At 37.6% G+C, this 27,888-nt stretch overlaps 1 protein-coding gene across 1 annotated transcript in view; it reads right to left on the bottom strand.

Annotated features, from left to right (window-relative positions):
• Positions 1 to 517: 517 nt before the first annotated feature.
• Positions 518 to 27,888, bottom strand: part of EPS15L1 (epidermal growth factor receptor pathway substrate 15 like 1) — a 73,088-nt gene continuing 45,717 nt past the window's right edge. Inside the window, exons 22-25 of the mRNA XM_065422400.1 lie at positions 26,464 to 26,546; positions 22,651 to 22,783; positions 7,202 to 7,407; positions 518 to 1,002 (exon numbers count right to left, since the gene is read on the bottom strand). Of these exons, the coding sequence (XP_065278472.1) occupies positions 856 to 1,002; positions 7,202 to 7,407; positions 22,651 to 22,783; positions 26,464 to 26,546 (569 nt within the window). The 3' untranslated portion in view covers positions 518 to 855. The remainder of the gene's footprint in view (positions 1,003 to 7,201; positions 7,408 to 22,650; positions 22,784 to 26,463; positions 26,547 to 27,888) is intronic.

The following is a 27,888-nucleotide window of genomic DNA, read 5'->3' as shown; positions in this document are numbered from 1 at the left end:
GAAAAAGCCTCAAACACGATCATTCCTGTCTTAATGCTCGTTCATGGACTTAATTTGTATTTTATCCCATGATTTAGAACTGAGTCATCATTTGTCTAATTTACTATATCAGGATCACTCCTTTTAATACCACCATGTACAAATATTAAAAAACTCTTATGCAAATAATCATGTTTAAATAAGAAAAAGCTATTAATTCTCATAGGCTTTGAATTCAAAATATGATTGACTCTACATGAGTTGTGTCACTATGCATCTAATATATAAATAATCAGAGTTTCTTTCATAAGATAAGCCATATCTCACTGATGAAAGGGGAACATCTAAGAAAGAATTTGCCCTCAAGTCTTTGAGCTAGATGGTCATTGGCCTACTATGAGTAATTAAATAAATGTAACAAAAAGAACTGAAAGCTAAGTGATAATTTTATAAACATACTTTTTTTTTTTTTTTTTACAAGTGTCATTTTCTATAATTTTATTATTCATACTGCAGCCTCAAAACAATGACAATGGAATTCAGGTAATAAAAGCCAGATTCACAAATTGCAGCTTATTGTATGCAATCACTGTCTGCATTATAAAGAAACTTTGCTTTCAGTACCTTAGGGTCATACATTAAATTTCTTACAAGCAGTAACTTTTATCTAGGAAGTATAATACAATTTTTACAGTGTGTTTCCTGTGCATTATGTACTTGAAAAGCCATGGAAAGCCCAGTTTGATATAACCAGCCAATCTTGTTATGCTTTGACTTAAAGGTGACTACAATTACTTCACAACATAAAACAAGAATTTTACAAAACCTTTTTTTAAAGGGTTTGACTTGGATTGGGTGGAGCCCAAAGACTTGTATTTAAGAGTCTGGCATATCAGCCTTACTAAGTGCAATAGCCAATTCAAGGTCTTCCTGTTCTTGTCTTCGCAATCGAGCCAGCCTCTCCTGCTCTGCTTTCTCACTCTCTCGCTTTGCCCAGGCCAGCTGCTGCTCCTCATTTCCAAACTAAAAAATAAAGATGGAAACTTGGTTAATAAACAAAAGAAATATACAATAAGACAGCAGAATAAGTATGCAACATGCAGTAGATCTAAATCATTAAGAAATGTGCATCAAGTAACAAGACGTATAAGGCTATCACTTTTAGGTTGAAACCAGAAATAAACTCATTGGTTTCCCCACTCCATTCACTGATCTTTTTACTTAATACCTTCCTCCTCCCACCCAAGGCATAAACTTTTCATGTTGATGTTATCCTGCCTGAATCCAAGTCCCAAATGCATACAAGAAAGTGACCAGAAGATCTGGGGATAGAGAGGAACTCTACATCAATGGGCAAAATTACTTGGAAGAGTTTGAGGGTATAACAGCCTACATCGATACTAAAGATGCATAATGATGTTAGCCTCAAGCTCACAAAAATTGGAAGCTATTTACTGATATGCCACTACACTGTGAAGTGTTTTCTGTAAATGGTGATACATGTTAATAATGAACCTGGAGACTGCAGATTTGTGGGAAGTTTCACCATCCGATCAAAAGTAAAATTCTGCTTTTGCAATTGTCTATAAAATAAATGCAGAGTTTTTCAGGCAGTACAGTAGCAAACAATATAACAGAATCCAAATGAATTTTGCAACAAACACTAAAGAAATAAAATACATTTTAATATTCATCTTATATCTTTTTTTTAATATTATCAAATAATTTCAGTACATGGAAGCAATGTGCAAAATTATTCCAATAATAATCATCCCTAATATTACACAGAGTTTCACATATTAAAGAAGTGGACATTAAAAACTGATTGCATTGGATTTTGTATAAAATGTGAGAAATATTATTTTCTTATCAAAATAACATTTTAATTTACTTTTAAATAAAATCAGTGATTAGTTTTTACTGTTTATTCTTTAAGGGCGCACTGTCCAGCAAACACGCACACAAGTGTTTGCCGCATTGTAAGTATTTGCAAAACTAGTACTTAGTTTTGTATTATTTCCACGGTTTAAAAATTGCTCTGATACTTATTTGAATGTTCAGAAAAATGTAATATTTTGATTTGTTAGAAGGGAAAAGCAGTGCATAGAATTCTAAATTTCACCTTTGGTTGAATCATATCTGTATAAACTGTGAATACCACCTCCCTGGTCCATAAGACAAGACATATCTTTGAATGCAGCACAATACATAGTTGCACTGGCTTATTTTGCTACAGCATCCATTACAAACTTTGTCTTATTCATATAGGCCTCAATTCAGGAAAGCATATGCTTAACTTTAAATAATAAATAATAAATATGCACTTATCTAATTTATTATATGTCTCGTGTACATTTTCCCAAGAATCTACCTTTCCATTACACACTATATCCATGCTTCATATTATTTTTAAACAAACGTATAAGATTCACATTATTAATTTGGACCTGCAAGAAATGTAATCTATGTCCAATTCTCTGATCTTTTTAGTTACACTGTATTTTATCTTTATGTTATCCTGGCTCTTGGCAGTTCCTCCTGCTATTACTGCTAAAAAACTAATGTCATGAAAGCAAAGCTAGTAATACAAGCGCATTGCATCTTAGCAACTTGACTTTTGAAACCAAGAAACGCAGTCCATTCCTACTATAATTTATTTCACTGAATAGTTGATAAGTAAGGCTTAAAAGCTCACTAAATTGTAAATATATGATTTTCAAGACAATGAGTGAAACCCTGGCCACAATGAAGTCAAACTACGTGGGGCCAGAATTTCACCAAAGTTTCCTAACATTCAAAAGAAAATCCTAGGGATCGGAGTTAGGGTGAAATTATTGTTACTATAAAAGTTTTAGAGATATAATGAACTTCAGCTAATCACTTTTGGTCTCAGATACTTTTTCAAAATGTTGAAAAAATAAGTTTACCAGTGGTGTTCATTCCTTAGGATAAGATGCATATTTCTAAAGACTTTTCTAAAAACAAACATGTTTATTTCATACATATCTGAAATCATGGTGTGTGGTTAGAAAAGCTTACTAAAAGACTGAAGTGGATTCAAGACAAAGCAAATCTGGATTTCTGACAAGTGTGGAACTCTTGATGCTTGATTGACATTTTTACCTTATCATAAAGTGCTAGCATGATCAAACATATCATTTCAAAAGCATACTTTTGTATCAATATAAAGATCTCTATTTATTATGTAAGTATAATTTATAATCACCACCAGATTAAAAGAAGTTATTGTTTTTAGAATTTAAACAACATAAGAACGGCCATACTGGGTCAGACCAAAGGTCCATCTAGCCCAGTATCCTGTCTTCTGACAGTGGCCAATGCCAGGTGCCCCAGGGAGAATGAACAGAACAGGTAATCATCAAGTGATCCATTCCCTGTCGCTCACTCAAATTTTGATTGTACTTCTTAAATACTTAAGTCACATGGGTTCTGAAAGTTCAAGTCTGTCTAAATGAACCTTAAAATGTTCAGTGGTGGAACGTATAACCTAACAATTCAATATCATCACTGTTTTATGTGCAGATTGCCCATAAAAATCCATTTTACTGAGCTAAAAATAAAACAGTATAACATTATTATTGCCGTCCAGTTTTCAACAAAAGCTAATGTTGAAAGAACGTTCTCACATGAAGATTTAATATGCATTATCACAAGTACTTTCATTTGGTACAAGGTATCTGAAAACAACACTCAAATAATAAAGTATTGATATATTTTTCAAAATATTAGAACAAGTACATTAATGGCCTAGTATAAGTGGAGGGAAGACAAATCATCTGCAGGAAAAATATGTCTAATATGTGACAAAACTCTATATGCATTGAATAAAGAGCAATCTTTGAGCTTAGATCTGAATGCTCTGTTCCTTGAAAATGAAAACATGCTTTCTATCAATTGTTTGCAGTGGTGTTGTAGCCGTGTTGGTTCCAAGATATGACACACACAAAGTAAGTGAGGGAATATCTTTTATCGGACAAACTTCTTTTGGTGGCAGGGAAAGATTGTCCATTTGACCAGCTTCTGTTGGTGGAAGGGACAAGTTTTCCCTTCCACCAAAAGAAGCCTCACCTGGCTTGTCTTTTTCTGTTGATTGTAAGATGATTGGAATTTTGCAAATTTTTCTATAAGTTATAAACTAGAAATATCTGAAAAACGAACTAACAAAATGTTTTGTCAGCTCCCAAGACTCACGTTTTATGTCAATCCAAAAGTCAAGAATGCAATGGAATCACACTCATTAAATCCAATGGATAAGAACAACTCAGTAATTCAAACAACAACACTAGAATAACAATTAAAAAACTAAAGGAAATCCTCAACTTCTCTTTGCTTGTAATCATGAAGAATTCCAGCTAATCAACAAGGCAATTGCAGATCCTACAGCTCCACACTTCATGTCAGAAAACATAATGTAAATGGAATTGTTTGGAATTTTCATAATTGAGAACAGGATCCTCCAACCAACAGATAAGCACAATCCTTTCCCTGGTTTATGAGATATCTGGCTTACTTATGACTTCACAAAGCAAGAGATGAAGCATTACTAAGCGTGACAACGTGATCCTGTGTTGTACACAACCAGAAAGAAAATAATGTTGAATAGAACAGGGAAACAAATAAACCTCTCTCTTTTTAAAGGAGCACTTAGTGAAGAGATTTCTCAGGGCAATAGAGAGCATTTACAAATGCAAGCTTAAATTTGTTTCATCAGACTAAATTCTGTCCAGCTACAAGAGTTAACCTAAGCTATGACCAGCTAAATGATAAATGGTTTTTCAGATCCTATTTTTTCTACTTTCCAAGGTTGATCCTATCTCTTACAACCCTGATGGCACAGGGGCATAAACACAAACTTAAATGGAATAAATGACACTGGTTAATCATTTGGTATAAATCACTGACAACTTACTCAAGCCTGCCAACTAAGAAATATTTGTACTCTGTCAATACAATAATCACTGTTGGGTAACAGTCATTCCATTTTTATGCTTAGACATTACATCCTTGTTCCCAAAAACAGAAACTAAGTACCATTCAAAAAAACTGCAGATAATGCAAGCTCTGTGTCTGACTTTTATTATGTCACCATTTTGTATACTGTCACAGAATTTAACTGTGTACCAACTTTCAACAGACTTTTGCTAATTATGGTAAAAGTTTAATAATATTTTGAGCTTTGATATTTTCAGATAAACTAAAGAATTGAGGGCAACTAAAAAAATATGCACAGAGGACCTCAGCTAAACATATATCAGGTCAGAGAATGATACGCATTTTACTGTGAATTGAAATACTGGGGAAAACTGTTTAAAATTAATACCACTTGAGATAAAACTTTTTAAATAAAAACCAAACACCTACTTAACAGTGAAATACGCCCACCAGATTTAAAAGAATAGACTGAGTTGGTGATTTTATTGTGTGGCAATGCAACCCAGAACAAAAAACTTAAACACATGAAAGAAGAAAGAAGCTGGAGGCTTTGTATGGAACATATTTTCTATTCACCACCGGTAGCATTTATAACAGCCATTCTAATACTACATTTGAAATCATTGTAAATGTATCTGCCAACACTAGAAACAAAGCCAGGCTTTTTGAAAACCTGGTACTTACTCCTGGAAAGGCACTTGGCTTTGCTGTAAGACTTTTTGATCTTTTCTAATGGGGTGCAATATGGATGTTAATATACTGGTTCTACAAAACAGACCTTCGTTTGCTTTGTCTAACAAGGGCTTCTCTACATAAGAATGGCCCTACTTGGTCAAACCAAACATCCATCTAGCCCAGTATCCTGTCTTCCGACAGTGGCCAGTGCCAGGTGCCCCAGAGGGAATGAACAGAACAGGTAATCATCAAGTGATCCATCCCCTGTCACTCATTCCCAGCTTCTGGCAAACAGAGGCTAGGGACACCATTCCTGCCCATCCTGGCTAATAGCCATTGATAGACCTATCCTCCATGAATTTATCTAGTTCTTTTTTGAACTCTGTTATGGTCTTGGCCTTCACAACATCCTCTGGCAAGGAGTTCCACAGGTTGACAGAGTGCTGTGTGAAGAAATACTTCCTTTTATTTGTTTTAAACCTGCTGCCTATTAATTTCATTTGTTGACCCCTAGTTCTTGTGTTATGAGAAGTAGTAAACAACACTTCCTTATCTACTTTCTCTACTCTAGTCATGATTTTATAGACCTCAATCATATCTCCCCTTAGCTGTCTCTTTTCCAAGCTGAAAAGTCTTATTAATCTCTCCTCATACAGAAGCCGTTCCATACCCCTAATCATTTTTGTTGCCCTTTTCTGAACCTTTTCAAATCCCAATACATCTTTTTTGAGATGGGGCAACCACATCTGCACACAGTATTTGAGATGTGGGCGTACCATGGATTTATATAGAGGCAACATATTTTCTGTTCTATTATCTATCCCTTTCTTAATTATTCCCTGCATTCTGTTTGCTTTTTTGACTGCCGCTGCACACTGAGTGGATGTTTTCAGAGAACTATCCACGACTCCAAGTTCTCCTTCTTGAGCGGTAACAGCTAATTTAGACCCCATCATTTTATATGTATAGTTGGGATTATGCTTTCCAATGTGCATTACTTGGCATTTATCATGAAATACATAATCAGTAATTGAAACAAAATTCAACTAATAATTTTCACTCTCTCTCCTATATGTCTCTTTATGATTCATATTCCAGTGCATACAGAAAACATTGTGACAGGATTGTCAGAACTTTTTCCACAAACAGTTACAAATACTATATGGAATCCTTTGTTTTAAGGATTTACTTTTCAGGATACGGTGAAACTGCTATATAAATGTCTTTCAACAATTATTTCTGAGGAATTTTTACATCCTGGCTTCCAAAAATCAATTACAAAACAGTCTCCATGCAACAAAAACAGTACACAGATTCTGCTACAAATATCTTGAGAGTAAAGGCACACTGTACTAAAATAATTTAAAAGAAAACAAACCCTTTTAAAATTGAGTATCAAACTCAAAACTCCTTTATTATTGAGAGAAAATGCCTTTTTATACAGAAATATTAATACAGAACTACAATGGGGACAGCATGAAGGTATTAAGACAGAAGCCAGTGGACAGTAGGTTTGCAATTAAAACAAAAAAACTAAGAGTTTGCGGCAAGCAGAGTAGAAAGTGGTTTGCTCAGAGACAATGAATTAACTTACAGAGCTGAAGTCTGCAAACCCCAAGGAAGAGTCTTTAGAAGTTTTACTTGAAGAGGAGGGAGCAAATGGATCTTTTCCACTAAACGGGTCCCCAAACCCCTTTTTAGTTTGAAACGGGTCACTGCTCTCAGCCCCAAATGGCTGGAATGGATCATGGGGCTTGGTAAAATCTGCAGACCCGAGCTGGTTTACAGGAGTACTTTTACCTGGAAAGTTCAGGAGAAGAAAAAACAAGGAGAAAAAGAGAGGTTACTTACCATGGAAAATGCAAATCCCTTAAGTAGGAGATTGTCCTTCATGCACTTTTACTGTAATATCATCCTTTCTTCTTGGAATAATCTAAAATTTAACCTGATATCACAGCACCCATTATCCCTGCAAAAGGTCTCAACAGTGGTTTCTCTCTTCATAGATTTTCATAAATGTTATTTATAAACACTGGCAATAAATTAATCTAGATTTATGAAAATACTATTGACAAAATGTAAAAAGATAGAAGACCAATATATAAAGGCATTTGATCACAAATATTTGTCAATTATGACTTGTACTTAACTTCACTTGATTAAAGGTAGAGACATTTTAGTTTGATTTTGGGTCTTTCGTTAAATAAGAATGAGCACTTAGGGCCAGATTTTAAAGGTATTTAGGGACCTAATGCCTAACAACTTTAAAAATCTGGCCTTTAATGCTTTACATTTCCAAACACTGAACAACTATGTTAAACAATCAGATTTTCATAAACAATTACGTGTGTGTGTGTGTGTGTGTGTGTGTGTGTGTGTGTGTGTGTGTTTCTTTTCCAGAACTGGTTCATCCATCCACATTTGCAGTGTACAGTATATGCACAATGAGGAAAATAAGTTGGTGAGGAAACAAAGAATTGTTTAATTGTGTTTTACTGTGTAACCCTTACCCTTGTTAAGCACTTATTCTTATAAGCATTGTCACTGACTTTAATGAAGTAAATGGGATTACTTGTGTAAGTGCTGTCAAGCCTGGATAAAGGTTCCATATTCTAACCTTGATATTAAATATGCATTAACATTTTTGCAAGGGCAATTTCCTGAGCTAAATAATAAACCAGATAAGAATAAAAACTCACATAGGCTCCTAAGCTAGCACTCCTCACAGATGTATAAATAAACCTTAACTCAGCTCCCCTAGAAAACAATATCTGACTTGACCCTCCTTGGTATAAAAGTCAAATCAATTACAAAGTGCATGGAGAAATGTAAAGAGAACTCCAGGAAGAGATTCCAAATGATAAAAAACAGTACAAATTAGGGCTCATCAATACAAAACTTAGTTCACAGCAAGCTGGGGTGTAAATCTACCCAGCACTAGCCTGATGTGCACTGTATTCATGTGGAATCTGCTGCTGTGCACTAAAAGTTCACAGTTTCTGTGCGTTCTGATTTACCTTGCTTTGAAACAGGAGTAGACTATGTTCTTGTCTACACAAGAAAAAAAGCGCGCATTAATTCTCGGAGTAGTCCAGGATGGACCTTTTAGTGCATGGTAGGAGGGTCCACATGGATACTTAGGGCTCGCCAACACTCTGAAGTTAATCTGAATGAACGAAAGGTGTGAATTTAACATGAATGAGAGCGTCCACATAGGGGTTTAATGCAGAGTTTACGTTAGAGGACTATATTAATATGAACTAGGAACCTTTTAGTTCGCATCCGCAGCATCCACACAGTGCAGCACTTTAGTCGGAACTGCAGGGCAGTGTAGACAAGCCCCAAGTGTTTGTATAGCCCTTTTTTAATGCCCTTGGTGCATATAAAACTATGCATTCCAGACCTTCCTTATTTTCTTAAAGCTCTTTTATCCAAGTACCACATAGATCAAATTTTCCTTAGTTTATGAAATCTGATGGGAACAAAGACATTTACTATCAGCTACTGCTAAGAAAGATAAAGAAGACTAGAATACCTGGTATTCTCAGATGGTTTGCCCATTCAAAGTAGTAACCAGGCCCACAAGATAAGGTCTATTTTGACTATTAAAATCATTTGTTTGGAATCATCCAGTCCTTTGAATTGTAACTTAATATGAGTTCTGTAATACATTCACTCCAGGATGCCCTTATATAAAAATAAGAATTGAGTTCAAGCTCCAAGTATTTTAGAGGATATAAAAACATGCTTTATGATACGTAGGTGAGTCTGAGAGAGAGTCTTATGCCCTCTCAGAATGGACAGTGACTCAGTAGGAGGTGCTGATGACTATTATTCAGTGCACACAACATTTGGAGAAAATTAATGCAGATAACAACAGGGGCTGTCTCAGCTAAAAAATTTAATTCCACAACAATATAGTACTGTATTGTATGGTTCAGATTAATCTTATTTTCTTTTTACTGTTGACTATGTAAAAAAATGTAAAAATATATTGTCAAAGCTTTACAATTAACACATTCCAATGTTTACTTATATCAAAATCAAATATTTTCTAACATGTCACAGTCACTTGCCCTCATTAGCTGTACAATAAGTTCAAACTTTTTAAAAGTGAGGTTTTTTTAGTTATGTGAAGGCAACAAAAAAGAGGATTATAACACTTTTATGCAACCTCCATGCAACAGCAGAGGTTGCAAAAAACAAACCCCCCCCCCCATCCCCTAGACATATACTAGTTCCTTGAAACTTTCCAAACAAATTAGTATTAGAATAAGTATGAGAAATCTGATCCAAAAGGGAATTTATAAGATGCTAAAAAACATAGGTTAGGATGTAATAGGTTTTATACCCTTAACTACAGAGTTGCTACAGCAACAGTACCATTTTACAATGATTCTACATAAAGAGAACTCTTTTGGTATGCCATTTGAATTTCAGAAAGTTATAGCATCAGAAACTAGTTCCAGTAATTCATAGCCCATTGAAATTTTATTAATATTTTGCATCTGCATTTCCTAGTAAATAGGGTGGAAAAATTATCATCTTGACAAAAATACTTATTGGCGACTCCTAAATATTCTGAAGTTGTTTATAAAGGTATAGAAAGATATTGCTGTTTTAGGCATTCTGAGACAATCAAAATCCCTGTACTGACAAGTGATATCTAATACTTAGTGGTGGTCAAAGAAGCTCATCATCTGCACTTAAAAAACCTGGATACAATCACTGTTCAGAGAGTCCAGACTGAGGCTGAAAAAGAACATGGACCTCCTGCCCTTCAATTCTTTATAAGTGCCAAGGTATGGCAGAAAAAAATTGATTTGTTTGCAATTCTGCTAGGTTCCTCCTCTGATTCTGCTTATCCAGTTGGACCTTGAGGAAGAGTGCTCATGGCAAGTTCTTTATATTCCCTATATTGCACTTCTAGTTAATACAACAGATACTGGATGCTGTTTATAAATGTCAACTTCAGGTTTCAGCCTCATGTTGGATATACTGGTCAGCCAATATATTTTTAAAAACAAGGCTGATCGAATCAGCAGATTGTCATCAAGGTAAGGAAATTACACAAAATATACAAGAATTAACAGCAGTATTTGCTTTCCTTACTTCTAATATGGACCTTCTTTCATGACCTTTGCCAGTTTCAGACTGTCTTTGCACTCCCCTAACCCCCACCTCATTATATTCATAACACATCCCACTCTTGGCCACATCTGATGGGAGATCTCTCTCTCACATACACCCATGCAAGTCTATTCATTAAAAAAATACAGAACTCTGCATTTGGAATATTACTGTTATGAGATAAAAATTGTCATTTGTTGAGTTCTTCAACAGTCCAGGATCTACAGACAAGAGGATCTTACATGCAAACACAATTTTATTTTTTAAAAGAATTAATTTTGGCTACAAACAAAATTGGAATATTTAGGTTTTTGAGATTCAGGCTGTCCTTGAACAAGTCCCCTTAAAAGTGTTAGTTTTAGTTTGCTCTCTAACCCCAAATACTGGATATCATCAGCCAAATTCTCCTTAGTTGCACTTGTGCATTTCCATTTAAGTCAGAGAGCTGCAAGGATACACGAGAGGAGAATTTGGCCCTACAGCTTCTAATACCAAACCTCACTGGGCAGATTTGTAAAGAGGGAGCTTGCTCCATTTTAAGTGGTCTTTTCTTAGCTGTTAGATTTTCTGTTGCTGAAATCACTGTTTGGAATCAATAACTGGAATTGTGGTCCCAGGTCTTGCAACTTATTTGCTCACTAAAACTGTTGTTTCTAAACGGTCTGCTTTAATGTTTTGCATGAAGCCCCATGGTGGTTTCAGAGCACATGTGAAGAGCATTGGGGTTTCTTGTGCTTCATATTTAGCTCAGATCACAAAAGAATGAATCTGCTACAAAAGGAAGTGTCACTATGAATACTATGGAGTTACTGTTAACTCAGAAGTCTTCAATTTCACTTTAAGTATGCTGTTTTCTTCAGTTTTTGTATTAAACAAACTGATCTCAAGACAGTTTTAATTTGGTAATTTATTTTGAAGCAACACATGGCAAAGATGGAAAAGGCCTGCTTCTATCCTGCAACACCCTTTATAGGCAGTGCTCACCTTGGATAAATCAATCCCAGTGACCACTTACAGGTGATCGATGTTCTCCAGATAAGGCTCTTCTTGTGAAGGCCCTCCACCTGGCAAATATGCTCTGATTCTGAAAGCTGGCAAATGTTTGCTTTATTGAATTAGGTCTTTCAATGTACTCGTTTCCTTCTTACCACTGCCCTCCAATTAATAATCTTATCATTGGCACTCAAATGCTTCCCTTTGTAATGCAGCATGTGCTAAATTCTGTATTGATTTATAGACAGTTGCACTAGGTACTTAAGTAAATGAACACACGGGGTGCACAGTATGTCTTTGGCCTTACATGTGTGCAATTACAAGAACCCAGGCTGGTACGAGAAGCATGGTGCAAATTTTTATACTAATACAAACAGACAAAAAAAAACCCCAAATTCCCAATAAAATTAACAGAACAAACCAAACAATGTTAACAGAAATATTGGTAAACATATGTTGTTAATGATGATTTAATAAAGAGGACAGTTTCAACTTTAATTCCTTGGAGATTAAATAAATGTGCAGTTTTACAATGAAATTCATATAATAAAATGCCTTTTCAGGTTTGGAAGTAGGAAAATGCAAATAAACATTTGCAGTTCTTTCTTATTATGTTAGTATTTTAGCTAACAGTTTCAGGGAAAAAAGCTTTACAAAAAGCAAAACAGGTCCTACTCTGAAACCACAGCAGTTTCAGCAGTTACCCAAGTGGTGCACCTAAACCACACAGAGGACTCACTTCAGCAAAAAGATGATGAACAAAATGGTTTACCACAGTAAATGCTGTTAACTAGTAATGAACTCCACCCATACTAAGCGCTTATCTTAATTTCATACCCCAAGACCAGCTTTAAGGCAAGTGACATGGGTGGTTGTTTAGAGGCAGCACTGGAGTTCAGGGTGAATATTTATTCTCGGTATCTTACTGAGGCAGCACTGGTGTAGTGTGCTATTATAGAATTTGGCTTATCAATGAAGCAGTGGCATGGAGTAGCAACACATTTATGCAGAAGTGAAGACCTTGATCTTTTCTGTTAGATTTTGTTAGATTGTCCATTTAGGGTCTGAGCCTAACATTTCTCTCAGAAATACAAAAACAATAAAAAATGTATTTTACTGTATTACACGATAAAGAGCGTGTGACCATATAATTATAATAATACATATACACACGCGCACACGGGGTAGAGAATTAAGGTTACACATATCACATTAAATTTAGCAGAGCCTGATTTAAGCGCTTATATATGCAACTTTAAATGTACCCGAAGTAGCTTTTTGAGTGGAACTTTCTAGGGTGGAAAAAATAATAAAGAGTAGAAGGTTCACTATCCAGGATTTCAGATTTCTGCTAGTTTGTAGAAAAATTGGCAGTAATGAGTGTAAAATCCATAATTTGGACACTACTTGTGACAGTACCTGGATTCCTGTCTCATGCAACTCAGATATGCAAGAGGAAGCCCCATTCATGCAAGCCTTGGGGACTATAGAGTTTGTAAAGTGCATCACAGCATGGCTCCTCCGTAGCACTTTACCAACTGCTCAGTTGTCTGTCCTAACTTGTTTCTAAGCAGCTAAATTATCCACCCAGTCCACAGACGTGGAATGCACCTTTCCTTAGCTGGCCACTTTACAAGCTTATAGAAAAAGGAGTACAAATGCACTACACATTTTCAGTATGTGATCATAACTCAGTAAAACCAAAACTAATTTTTTCAGAACACTCAGACATTTCTCCTCAGCAAGGGCTATTTCCTTGACATATTTCAGACTCTCAACTATTTTGGCTGTAGAGCTGTTCATAAAATGAAAAAAATATATATACATTTCCCTCCCTCTCCTTGTACTCAAAATTTTTGTAACCACTTTTACTTAAACTTAACAAAACAAAACAGGCACCCCTTTGAAAGACATTAGACTTGAAAAAAATTATCTGGAAAAGTGAAAATTTCCAAAAGTTATGAACCTTTGAAAAGAGGAGGTTAGAACAGAAATCATTATGCAACCTTGACTGTAAGTTGTTACTGCTGTACATTTTGTTATGATGGGGAAAAATGAACAGGTAAATTATCTTCTGAACAACTTGCTTCATCAATTAGTACTGAACTATCATCTTCAGTGTAAGAGATCATCATAAACAACAGAATCAAAACGTGAATGGAATTTCTAGTTTGTGGGTGGGCCAGCTGCTCCACCCATGAGTCACTTATCCTACACAACAAGGGATGCCTGTATTGTAACCTAACTGTCAGGTCTTCTGGAAATCATGAAAAAAATATGCCTTCCTGTCAGTCACCAACTCTAAAGCTGAGGTTCCTGCTCACAGCCGCAAAGGAGGAGGAATTGAGATGACTGGGCACCACCTTTTTATAATCATAGGCACCAACTTACAGAGCCATGAGCAGGCATCCACGCTATTCCAAACATGCATCCAGAAGGTTCCAAAGCTCTCCAAAACCAGAGGTACTTAGCTATGAGTGGGAATAAGGTCAATACCTTTTTTGGTTGAGGACCTAATTAAATAAAGCCATTTTATATTCTTCCTGCCTCCCAAAGGAAGCCATCCATCCATGTGGTTTGAATAAACACAAGTAAATAAAGTACTGCTGCAAGTAAAGAGGAACATAAAATTTTAGTATTTGCTTTTGTCTTGTTAATCAATTTGCTCAGTGTAAATTCTTTATTTCAACTATACTACATAATTAATAATTAATTGTTTCACATCGAAAACAAGTATGGTCTTCTTAAAAGTAATCTGAAGAAATACATAGGCCAAATCCTGTGCCGAGTGAATTTTTTCACTTCGAGGTCCCAGAAACAAAGGCAAGGTTTTCATCTCCAGACCAAAAGACCAAAACATCAAGACACTTGATCATGGTCTTGGATAGACCAAGAGACTACCTACACTTGACCAGAGCTCAAAGAGCATGCATTGGATGCAACTCAGCAAAGAATTTAGCCTAAATAATAAAAATCTGATAAGAGCTCAGATGAGCCTTTTGTATTAAGCGTTCAGGCAATTAAGATTTTTATTAAAAATATGGCTAATTTTTAAGTACATTAGGATAATGTATCCACAGGACATATAGCATTCAACCTTGGTTTTCAATATTTTACCAAGAAATTGAACAAAATTTTGTCCTAATTTCCATCCAACTGAGAGAGATAGGAGAGGAAAAAACACTACTAAAAGTGTTCTTGTGCAATGTAAAAGGCAGTGCTGACCTAAGGTCCTTACCCCTTTTGTACAGTGAGAGTACTAAATCCTGAACTATTTTTACAGGTCTAAAAGTTTTAGATGTCGTCAAATAGTCAAACCATAAAATACCTTAGATTTAGAGAAGTGACATTTGAAAAATAGCTATATTTATCATTAACATAAAGGAGGAGGAAGCTGCAAATATAGAAGAGAGCAACCAATGTCAGAATGGTCTAGATAAACCTGATATGTATATACACCTCTACCCTGATATAATGTGACCCGATATAACACGAATTTGAATATAATGCGGTAAAGCAGCGCTCCAGGGGGGCGGGGCTGCGCACTCTGGCGGATCAAGGCAAGTTTGATATATGGCTCCCGAGGACAGCGTTATATCAGGGTAGAGGTATATGCATACCAATACATCTCTATTCATTCGTCCACTATAGCTCCTGTGTTCAGATTTTCTCTCAAGAGAAATTCACACTTGGGATGTTAAAACTGGTACATCTGCCCCCTAAACAGCCCATAAGAGCCATGTAGCATATGAACTGAACAATAATGGAAACAGCTGATCCTAGGGACTGACTATCTTCCCACACCTCCAGCTCTTGGGAGCTCTTTTCTGTGGTTGACATAACCCGTTCCAACTAACTTACATGTGTTGAAGCTATTGCAAAGCCCCTGTCTTCAGTGTTAGGGAAGTATCTTTCCTGCAGATGATGGAATAATGTACACAACTGAATTTGGAGTTTGCAGAATAGTCTGATAAAAATATGGTTTAAATTGTATTTAAAAGATTCTTGACACATTTTTTACACATTGCAAGGTTCAGATACCATCTGCATTCATCTGCCAACTCAAGAGGTGAGGAAAAGGTCACATAGGACCTGATCTAGCTGCTACTGAAATCAATGGGAGACTTTACTGCCTTTATTGGTAGTAGGATAGGGTCTTAATGCTTTGAAATTGAAAGAAATGTAAGAGAGACTCAGAATCAAATATGTTTAATAAATCTGCTTTGGAAAGGTCAATTATTTATTTTATTGTCCATGTAAGCTCTGGTCCTGAAAAGGGAAGCGCTTATGCAGACCTTAATGCTGACACTGAATCCTGTTGAAGCCAACAGAGCTCCAACAAGTTGATCCCTTTGAAGGATCAAGGTCATACTTAGTTGAAGCCAGCTCAGCGGGAGGTTCACAGTTTTTGTCTTCTCAGGATTTCTTGTGATATTTTGACAGCTCAGAAATAATACCAATTATAAGAACAACGTGGGAACGGAATTAAAGTCCTTCACTCAAAAGGCAGAGGTGCTAACCACTAACCTTTGAGATACCAGTTTATAAATACAGTTTCCATAGTAGACAAGACTCACAGATACAGAATGAAAAAAAATCTAAAATCTTGGCTAATTTCTCTGGCTACGGTGCGAGTCTATAGTTTTAAATTTTACCAAGCATATATAAAAGTAAACAAAATATATAGCATCAACTAGTCCAAGAGAATGGGAAGTCCCACTTAATATTTATTTAAATATCTATATTTTTAAACAAATGATAGTCAAGCAACTTCTATTTAACACTGAGTTTAACACTTACTCCCTTGAATTCTAAAATATTATTATGTGATTATTTTCCAGCTATTTGTTACTTTGTTAGCGTTCCAATAAAACATGGAAGTGCGGCATACTAATGTCAAATATATTATCGCTGCAGATGTCAACAGTTAGTACATATAAAAATAGATTAGTTATTGAGACACAAGACATTTAATTCAAATTCCAAATTTACAAAAGAGAAAACTAGAGAGATCAGAAATTATTTTTAAAAATTAATATTACAGGCATTAATTTATACTGCATGCTATATCAATAGCCATTTGTAAGTAGAAGGCACATTTATAAATAGATTACATTTTTATTTCAAAATGTTATGATTTTTATATTCTTTCAAGGTTAAAAAAGTCACAATCACTATAAGCAAGCAATAAAAATGTAGAAGAGGTTGAAGGTTACACACTGGTTAGTGGTGAAGGTTCTTCCACTAATATCACTGGTTAGAAGTACTGTTAAAACCACAATGTGGAATGCATGGTGCTGCATTTAAAGGAAGTGGGTAAGGGTGGGGTGAATGCAGCAGGTCCCACGATCAAAGCACTAGAGTATTGAATTTTACTTATAACCCAATCACTGACACCCACACAGGAACTTCCTGTACTTTAAAAAAAATCTGTTTCTCTCTTTTTTGCAATCAACAACTTTTACCTAGAAACTAGTTAGCGGTGAACTCTGACTGATTTCAATCTGCAGTTCATTGCAGAAAACATGTAATTGTTAATCTGTGAGAACCTGCAGACAGCACATTTTAACTGACAGGTTTCAGTGGATCAGCTTTTAATTTCCTCCTTTTTTAATTACAGGTAAGTTCTACAGGATCCAGTACTAGCATAAGAAATACACAATGCCTTAAAGTTTGTAGCACTCAGTGTTACTAATCAAAGAGCTACTTACAACAGGAGAATAAAAGATAAAATTAAGTGTATTTGTAAATCTACAAATGATATCAAGAGAGTAGAAGGATTTTCTAAAAGCATTTACAATACAATTCAAATTGCTCACATATGGCACCTTTCATCCAAAATATCAATGTAATTTACTGTATTAGTCAACAATGAACACAACCCTGATTTGCATTGAACAGGCAAAAAACTAACTCTGATAGCCCCTTAAACTAGGCTCAGGGACAGGTCCTCCTTTTATGTGTGTAGGATAAAAATAAGGCTAATAAAGGACAGTCTAAGAAACAACTTCAGGGAAACAATTTAAAGAGGTTCTTTTAAAAAGTGGGGAGGGATGAAATTATATGGATTTCGGGGAGGTACATGACCTGCACTATAGGGCACACCACAGTATGCGGTGTTTGCCTGCCCTTTTCAGATGCAAGAGCAGTGACCCCAAACAATGGGCTATATATGAGCAGAAATACCTGCCAGTACAGTACAGTGGGAAGCAGTGAATTTTAAAAAGATTTGGGGGTCATGGTGAATAATCAGCTGAACATGAGCTCCCAGTGTGACGCTGTGACCAAAAAAGCTAATATGATCCCGGGATGCATAAACTGAAATCTCAAGGAGGAGGAGAGAGGATATTTGACACTGGTGCCACTGCTGCTGAATACTGTGTCCAGTTCTGGTGTCCACACTTCTAGAAGGATGTTAATAAATTGGAGAGGGTTCAGAAAAGAGCCTTGAGAATGATTAAAGGCATAGAAAACATGCCTTATAGCAAAAGACTCAAAGAGGTCAATCTATTTAGTTTAATAAAGAGAAGGTTAAATGGTGACTTGATTACAGTCTAAGTATCTACATGGGGAACAAATATTTAATAATGGGCTCTTTAATCTAGCAGAGAAAGGTATAACATGATCCAATGGCTGGAAGTTGAAGCTAGACAAATTCAGACTCAAAATAAGGCATACATTTTTACTGTGTAACAATAAATATGGCCTGTGTTATACAGGACACCATACTAGATGATCACAATAGTCCCTTCTGGTCTTGGAATCTAATTATCCATTTACATGTATAAATATGTCTTTTTACAGGTGCATTTCTGGAGACCCCTTTGAAATCCCTTACCAAAGACAGAAGATCAAGGAGAGTCTAGTGACAGTACTCACATATCACAGTGACAGAGAGCATTCCAGTTTCAAAGTAATTTATGTTTAATGAGATATAATGGGAAATTAATACAAGGGGCGTGATTAAATATAACAAGTTGAACACAGGCTATGGACTCGTTATAGCAGAAAGTTCACCAAGAACAAGATACGGTCTGAGGGGGCATGTCAGGTGATTCTGAGCCAGCCAGCACAGATCCAAAAGTGGATATCAGACCAGGTTAGATAATGAATGTGCTGATTCACTGCCTTTCTAGGCCAGCCTCCACAAGATGGGCTCCAACACTCCTTAGACAGAAACCAGTGGGGAAGGCAGTGGTGACATTGCTGCTGGCCTCTGCTGGGATGAGTCACCTTCCTAGTGCAGCTGCCCCTGCAGGGACAGGGGCAAGTCAATACATATCACCCCTGTGCCTGCAGAGGTGAATCTGGCACAAGACCAATAATTTTGCACAAATCAGTTCAGTTCAAGTAGAAATCATAGTGTTCGTGTCCTCTAGCTAAGGATAGCTAGAGACCTTTTATTGGTACTTTATTTTTTCTGAATAACGAAGGGATAAGGTACATACAAACCACGTAAGTACTTTTCACACAATGTTTGTGTGTTTTTCTTATCAACTACATGATAAAGGAAGAGTATAAACTGACAGTAATAAGACCAAGTTTTAGATTTGTCTGATCTGAACTGATATTTGTTCACCTCTTAGAAAGATCTTTACCACATACTTGTTTTTGAATTAAACGGACTAACGAGCAAGGTAAGAAACAACGGAAGTTCCTCTTCTGTTACTTGTTTTGTGAACAGGATTTCCATCATAACACTCATTTGTATCTCTTGCAAGCATCACAGAACATTACTATGTAATTTCTCATGTTTTAAGAAACCACTGATTGCTAGTGTGGAAGGAAGGGAGGAGTTTAACTGTGCATTAGTATGTGAGGCTCATTTGCTTTCCAAAAGAACAACTTTATTTCCTCTATAGTCTAACAGAAGAGCATTGCTCCTGGTAAATTTTCTGTCTTCACATAACAGGAGAAATGCAGATACTTAAGATGCTACTCTTTCAAAAAGCTAAATAAAAGCAATGTTCTCTTGTCTAAATTCAAAATAAATTCAAATTAATGTAGCCTATTACAGCTGAAAATATAGGAAAAATAGGCAGTACTCCAAGTCAACCACCTTCTAAGGTAGTCTGCATAAAAACTTTCTCTGGGGAGGAGGAGGAGGATACAAATCAAGGTAATATCTTTGACTGCCATTCCCTGTCTTTGTTGTTAGAATTACACTGTATTTACTAGGAATAATCAAGTTTAGGCAAGAAAGACATGGAAAGCAGCCACACTTAAAAAAAACACTAAATACGCCTCATCTGTATTATCTGTTGGCCTCATTCCACTTTACAGATCCCTTTTAAATTTTGAATTATTTTGTTCAGACCCTTTTCCAGAAAGAAAGATCAAATACAATATTCTCTAATCAATAACATACTTCCTATGAAAACGGACAAAAAAAATACAACACTTCACCACACGCAGCATTCTAGATGGCAAAGAGATTACCTCTTGCTGCACAGTATAGTCTCTCTCACTGCTCATCAGTGTTCTGGTGGTCTGTTTTATTATATATGTAATGTATTATTATTTCTATTTTAAATTCTTGGAAGGCTCTTAGATACTATGGTGATAGAGACCCTATAAGTAGATAGTTATGGGATTAACTGCTTCAAGGACCTTGCTAAAATCACTCAATCCTTTTTTATGGTCAGTATTAATCAATACTCAGACCCGCAATGCTCCAAAATGCCTTATCAATTGGAAACCAATTTTTTAAAGTATCTAACAGATCCTTCTGAGGAGTAAAACCAAAATGGCAGCTGAAAGCTAGTGTTAGAAGATTTAATGGCTGCTATAATGCAGGATTCCATAAAGGTGGCAAGAATTAAATTTATTCCACTGTTTGCACAAAGATTTTGCTTTAATTAAATAATATTTCCCAAACACTGATTCAGTCTGGGGATACAGGCATGGTTTACAACAAATGAGAATCTACAGTACCATCTGGAGTACATCCATAAGGGTGCTGCCTCTTTTTAAGTGGGGAGGTAGAGATTAGCTAACCTGCAGTGCCAACCAAATGAGCAATTCTGCTTTGTAAATTGAATAGGTGTGAGAACTGCAAAGCAAAAGTGTCAGACAAGACCAAAATGTAATGTAAGGGAACTGGATGACCCACACTTAAAACGTATGGGGGTTACTGTGGCAGACTGACAATTTCCTGCAATATCCTAAATGAAATTTACTGAATTAAGTGAAACTGTACTGAATTAGGTTTAGTATCTCTGGGTTGATTATTTAAAAATGTAATTGTGTATGTGCTATTGTGGAATTGTATGCAACTCCTCTAGGAAGAGGGGGATGCTAATATAATTCCTCCAGTTATCAGCCGTTTGAAGCCAGCCCCTGGAGAGATATATGCATATACCAATTAAACTGGATTCTCCAGGGACCAACAGACAAAGAAAGGATTTTTGGATAAACAGCCTTATCTTAAACAGGCTCAGGGCTGCCTTCTTGATCCAGCAAACGGATAGAACCTCTCATGGAGGGCCCCAATCCTTATGGAAATATTAGAAGGACTTGGCCTACCAAGGCCCCTTAAGGAATACCGTAGCTGAAGTCGACATATCTTATTCCGACTTACCTCCCGTCCTCAAGGCGCGGGATCGATGGCCGTGGCTCCCCCGTCGACTCCGCTACCGCCGCTCGCTCCAGTGGAGTTCCGGAGTTGACGGGGAGCACATTCGGGGATTGATATATCGCGTCTTAACAAGACGCGATATATCGATTCCCGATAAATCGATCGCTATCCGCCGATACGGCGGGTAGTCTGGACGTACCCAAGTGCTTACTCTGAGCTGAAGCAATGATGAACTTGAAACCATAAATTTCAAAGTGAGGTGTTGAAGGACTGGTCTTGCCAGAGCCCATGTTAGAATTAGTGTGATCTCTGGTAAGCTTATTAGCATGCAGATAGGACCTTTTATTGTTTTTAATATGTTTCCTCTGTAGTGCTTTTACCTTAAGAATAATATAGCGTGCTTAAAAAGAGCTGTGTGGTATCTATAATTGTGAGGAATCATACTCTTAACCATCTCTGAAGAGAAAGCAAACTAGTGTGTTTGGGCAGCTGGTCTCTGCTGGGAACAACACAGTAAAGGCAGAGAACAGTGCAGCCTGGAAATACCATGGTCAGAAGGGAGGCAGACGCAGGTCTCCGCTGAAGAAAGGCAATGGCTGGGGAGCTAGCACCCTGAGAGTGGGTGCCTTGCTGGACTATTGAGGGGAAATACACGTTCAGTTGTCCTGAACTGTGACAGTTACAATATCTATCCTGATCTTGTAAAATGCTCATTACCATAGTAAAAAAAAAGTGTTTCTAGAAATTCTGGATGCTTGACCCATACATTTTTATGTTACAGAAAATCTGGTGCCAGAGTTTAGAGACCAAACTGCAAGCACGTTTGTGTCAGGATTATGCTTTTTTCTGTGAGCTAACCAAAAATTCACTGTTTAAGTCAAATGAAATATACCACAGCTTGATAAAAGTGGACTTGAAACTAACAGCTATGAAGAGTCTCCCATTTGTAAACAATTTCACCAGCATCTGAACGGCTTAGAAAATGAAATCTTGGGACAGCAAATGACCTGAAGCGGAACAACATACTAAAACAAGGTTTATATATTTAGCTCAACCTATACAGCAGATTCATTCGCATTTAGGTATCTCTCAAACAGAAACTGACCCATACACTCAGAAGCACCTCTGAACTGAACTAATGCAAAAATGTGTAGACACATCTTGCCATTTACTGAAAATCTGATATTTAGTCCCAAGTACTGCAGGTCTGAATCAGCTGCTGGTCTTCTTAGAATTTGGGCTGACCGAGGTCAACAAGACAGAAAATTGTAAATTCCTCTTTATCTTGACAAAGAAGATGGGAAAACTGGGGGAATTGGCTACTAGGAAAAAAATGTACTTACCACTAGGTGGCTTGGGTCGTGGAGGAACATTTTTCTTCGGTGGGAGAGCTGGAGTGTCTGGCTTACTTTTAAAAGGGTCATCTGAGAATCCCATCCCTCCAAAAGAGGAGGTGAAAGGGTCTGAAGCTGTGGGCTACGAGATAAAGGAAAGGTAAACATATGCAGATAGTGAAGATGACCTGTTAACTTTATAGAAAGTAACTGAAAATTATTAACTCCTGTTTGAATTAACTCAGAAAAATGATAAGGAGTAAAATTCACAAAAGCACCCTAGAATCACAGAATATCAGGGTTGGAAGGGACCTCAGGAGATCATCTAGTCCAACCCCCTGCTCAAAGCAGGACCAATCCCCAACTACATCATCCCAGCCATGGCTTTGTCAAGCCTGACCTTAAAAACCTCTAAGTGACTAGGGAGTCTGAGTTCCATTTTCAAAAACACCTAACTCCTAATAATTTTCATTGGTACTTAGACCTTAAGTCACCTAAGGCACTTTTTACAATTTTTATCCCTAGAAAAATCCTGACAAGAGAGAAAGGGCACTTGGGGAATAATAAGGAGAACGAATGGGAGATAAAACTGTATTTTAATCCTATTTTTATCATATCCTTCTGTACAGAAACAGTAACTAATCTGGTATTTGGAGTACACCTCTACCTTGATATAACGCTGTCCTCGGGAGCCAAAAAATCTTACCGCATTATATTGAACTTGCTTTGATCCACCGGAGTGCGCAGCCCTGCCCCCCCGGAGCACTGCTTTACCGTGTTATATCCGAATTCGTGTTATATCGGGTCGCGTTATATTGGGATAGAGGTGTACTGGATGCAGTAAAATGTACTCAATGTGTACATACCTATTGAAAATTTCATATATAAAAAAGGACTATTTCACAGCTGTCACATCACAGCTTTTATACACCACTTCTTTTATGCAGCAAAGAGTCCTGTGGCACCTTATAGACTAACAGACGTATAGGAGCATGAGCTTTTGTGGGTGAATACCCACTTCTTCGGACATGCATCCAAAGAAGTGGGTATTCACCCACAAAAGCTCATGCTCCTATACATCTGTTAGTCTATAAGGTGCCACAGGACTCTTTGCTGCTTTTACAGATCCAGACTAACACGGCTACCCCTTTCATACTTGACACTTCTTTTATGTTCACATACACACACACTTGTTCCTAAGGGTTTGTCTATACATAGAGTTAGTACATGGCAAGCTGGGGTGTAAATCTATAGTGCACTAACTGACCCCATGGACCCTTCTACCGCACACTAAAAGATCTGTAGCATACAACCCTGCCAGAACAAGAGATGCAAAACCTGCAGACATATTTCCACTGCTACAATGATCATCCCAAACACACCTCTCAAGATCCATGGACCCTACACATGCCTATCACAACTTGTGGTGTACCTCATCCAGTGCACTAAATGCCCCAACTACTATGGGGGTGAAACAAGACAATCACTACGCTCTCGAATGAACTTCACAAGAAAATGATAAAAGACAAGAACACCCTATCATCTGTGGGTGAACACTTTTCACAAAACGATCACTCTATATCTGACCTATCAGTCCGCATCCTGAAAGGAAACCTGCATTGCAGTTTCAAAAGAAGAGCCTGAGGCTAGGTCTACACTACCCACCTGAATCGGCGGGTAGAAATCGATCTCTCGGGGATCGAATTATCGCGTCTCGTCGGGACGCGACAATCGATCCCCGAATCGACGCGCTTACTCCACCAGCGGAGGTAGGAGTAAGCGGCGTCGACGGGGAGCCGCGGAGGTCGATTTTGCCGCCGTCCTCACAGCGGGGTAAGTCGGCTCCGATACGCCGAATTCAGCTACGCTATTCGCGTAGCTGAATTTGCGTATCTTAAATCGACTCCCCCCTCCCCCCCCCCGAGAGCTTAAATTCATTACTCTGCTAGACACTAGAAATCATGGACTAAACAGTGACACTGGATTTATGACTTATTACAACTATCTGTAACCCACTAACCCCCTCTTTTTGTCCTATGACTGCAGAGGCGTTAACAGGCCATTCTACCTTGAGTGATCCCTTATAATATGTGCTAACTACTTATGCTAAACAATCTGTTCCACCTTTCCTAGACCTGAAGAAGACCTCTGTAAGTTTGTCTACACAGCAAACAGACACCAGCAGCTGAGCAGTGCCAGCCGACTCTGGGTTGCGGGCAGGGGTGGCGAGTTGTATGGGCCCGTGCTCCACCAATATGAGATCACGGGGCCCGGCTCTCAAAGTTCGGAGCCGGGCCTCTCCCCTGGCCCCGCCTGCCATCCCCAAGCAATGTAAAAGGGCCCAGGGCCCCCGCTGCCACCACTGGCAGACGGCATATCCCTGCGGCCCGTGGGAGCTGGGGAGGGGGGGGGTTGGGGAGAGAAGAAGGTGTCTCTGCGCGCTGCCCCCACCCCAAGCTCCGGCCAAATGGGAGCTGCAGGGGCGGTGCCTGTGGGCAGCGGTGTGTGGAGACCTCTCTGACCCTCTGCCTAGGAGCTGCTGCGAGAGGGGTGTGCATGTTGCTTTCGGGAGCCGCCCAAGGTAAGTGCTGCACCCCTCATCCTCTCCCGCCCCCCCAATCTCCTGCCTCCAAAATCCCTCCCAGAGCCTGCCCCCCATACTCACTCCTGCACCCTAACCCCCTACCCCAGCCCAGACCCCGCAACCAAACTCCCTCCCAGAGCCCACCCCCGTAAAGGACCCTGCCAACCATTTAAAAATAAATATATAAAAAGTGATTCCACACTGATTTATTCATTGCTATACTGCAGTTTTATCATGTTTTGAAACGTATGTTAAATTTTGATTCTGCAACAAAAAAGGAGTTCTGTAGGTAAAGCACTGGAAGGCTCAAGCTCCTAGGGAGACCCTTCTGAGAGTTCTGCTATTTAAAACCAAACATCCTGCTATTTGTAGAGGCTGCTACCACCCAGTGGAGGAAAAAAGCTTTATAAGCAAAACAAGACACAGAGGAATTATTATTTTGGCCACAAAGACATTCTGATTTTAAAATCGCTTGAAAATGTATCTTTAAATGTTTTCTTTTCTTTCCCTATTTATGAAAATCCCTTAGAAAATAAAATCTATTCCTACCCAATATTTTCTCTAAAGTGCATAGACATTCAACTTGTCATTGTAAGGCTGACAGTAAAGGTTGGGTGACTGACATTCATTTTAACTCTCCAAAAAGAATCTTGGAAAAAATTACATGGACTTTGTGAAGTTTTAATTTGTGATGTCTGTTTTAGTACAGGAGCCCCCCCCAAAAGTTGGACTTTCTGGAGAAATTTCAAGAAATGTTCACTTTTAAATGTTTCCTCTGGAAAAAAAGTTAGCAAATTTTTGACCAAATCAATAACAGAGTTATGTTATGTTAAAATTTGGAGAGTAAATTCAAATACAGAAAGTCAAATGAAGGGATTTGAATCCTGTTTTCCATGTAAATCTCAACGCAACCTTAACTACGGAAGCACCAGAGTAACTCAATAATAATCATTTGGTCACCTAAATTACACTAGAACACAGACACGCCCTTCTATCACTCCCCCCAAAAAATCTAGAGATTTTGGTGAGACAGACAAACAAGTTACTAAAAGCCTACTGTGTCCAAAATAATTATATCATTAGTCCCTTTCAGAGGGTTTTTCCAAATGTGACTGCAAGATTTTGCTTGTTTCAATATAATGCTATTCTTTTCTTCACACAAATCAAGAATTAAATTAAAAATAAAAATGAAAAAATGTTTATAGAGAAGGACTGATGCTTCCTTTGGTAACATTTACCTTTGACATCTGGCTAAAATCTGCAAAACCCTCATTGCTACTGAAGGCACCACTTCCAAACGGGTCTAACGTTCCAAAAGGATCTGAAACAAGTATAGAACAAAGCTATATGGTTTTTATTTTGTTTAATATAATACCTAGACAGAGGAAAAATCTACTGTCACTAAAGTAGATCACCAGACAAATTAAAAAAGGAGACCAACATTAAAAAGCCCTCGTAATACTAGTGCCAATAGCACAAATTATTTAATAAATTCACAGGAAAGTCATGTTTTTCTCTTTATGACGCAGTCAAAATCATGACAAAGTCTCTTTAAATATGAGCTGACACCTACAACATGGTTTCATAAAACATTTGCTATAAAATACTATCAAGTCAGCAATCATGACTTTAGTGAACTAAAAGAATGATAATTTTTTTCCCCTTGGGTGAAAAATTTGGCAGTAACAAGACATGAACTGTTACCAAGAGGGAAAGATATAAGGAGAGAAGCTCAATTAGTTGAACTTCCATCTGTTCACTCCATTCAAGCTCTCTTTTGTAGGCCACAGTTTCTTTTTAATGCTGTTCATTCAGACTTTGTCTGTTACTTAAAGGCTTGTTTACATGGAGAACCCAGGAAAATTAATCTGAATTAACAGAAGGTATGAATTTGAAGCTGAATTTAAACGACATTAAACCTCTGTGTGAACACCCTCATTCAGAATTAAAGTGGCCTTAATTTGGTTTAGTTAAGATAAATCAAATTCAGACTCCTTTAATTCTGAAAGATGGTGTTCACACAGGGGTTTAAATAATCCACTTTAAAGTCACACCTTTAATTAATTTGGATTAATTTTCCTGGGTTTCCCCATGTAGACAAGCCCAAGACTACTCAGACCACATTCCAACTCTCTCAAACATTCCTTTCTCAAGCATTGTTTTTCCAAAGGATAGAAAATAGTATCTCTAAATTCCTGTTTATTTCTAGTATCCTAGTTTTTAAATTCTGTTCCTCAATTGAGTCCATAACCAATATGAACAATTTATCAACTTCAGCAAACTCTTCCATGATCTTGAAAACTTCTATAAGTCACCCTGAAGTCATTTTTACCCATGAGAATCAGTCATGCTCAAATGACACACGTTCTTAATGAAGGTAGACCCAGACTGTCACATCCAGAGGAGAAGGGGAGAAAAAGGGGTAGCACATGCAAATTCTCCCCTCATGGAGGATTTTTCCATATTCTGCCACTGGGTGAGGTGTGTGGTTTTCCTACCTGAGGAGGTCCAGGTAGTTTGGTCCTCAGAAGCTATGGATGTTGAGAGAGCTGCTAGAAGGACAGAGCCGTCTGCATCCAGACCCTCTGCACTAGCTGTATATCTCCATGGTTCCACTGGAGTCACATTGCCAGGGACTGCCCTGCCCATAGGCTGCCCTTGGA

Source organism: Emys orbicularis, chromosome 24, assembly GCF_028017835.1.
Source record: "Emys orbicularis isolate rEmyOrb1 chromosome 24, rEmyOrb1.hap1, whole genome shotgun sequence".
Taxonomy (NCBI): Eukaryota; Metazoa; Chordata; order Testudines; family Emydidae; genus Emys; species Emys orbicularis.
This window is presented reverse-complemented; position numbering and strand designations above follow the sequence as displayed.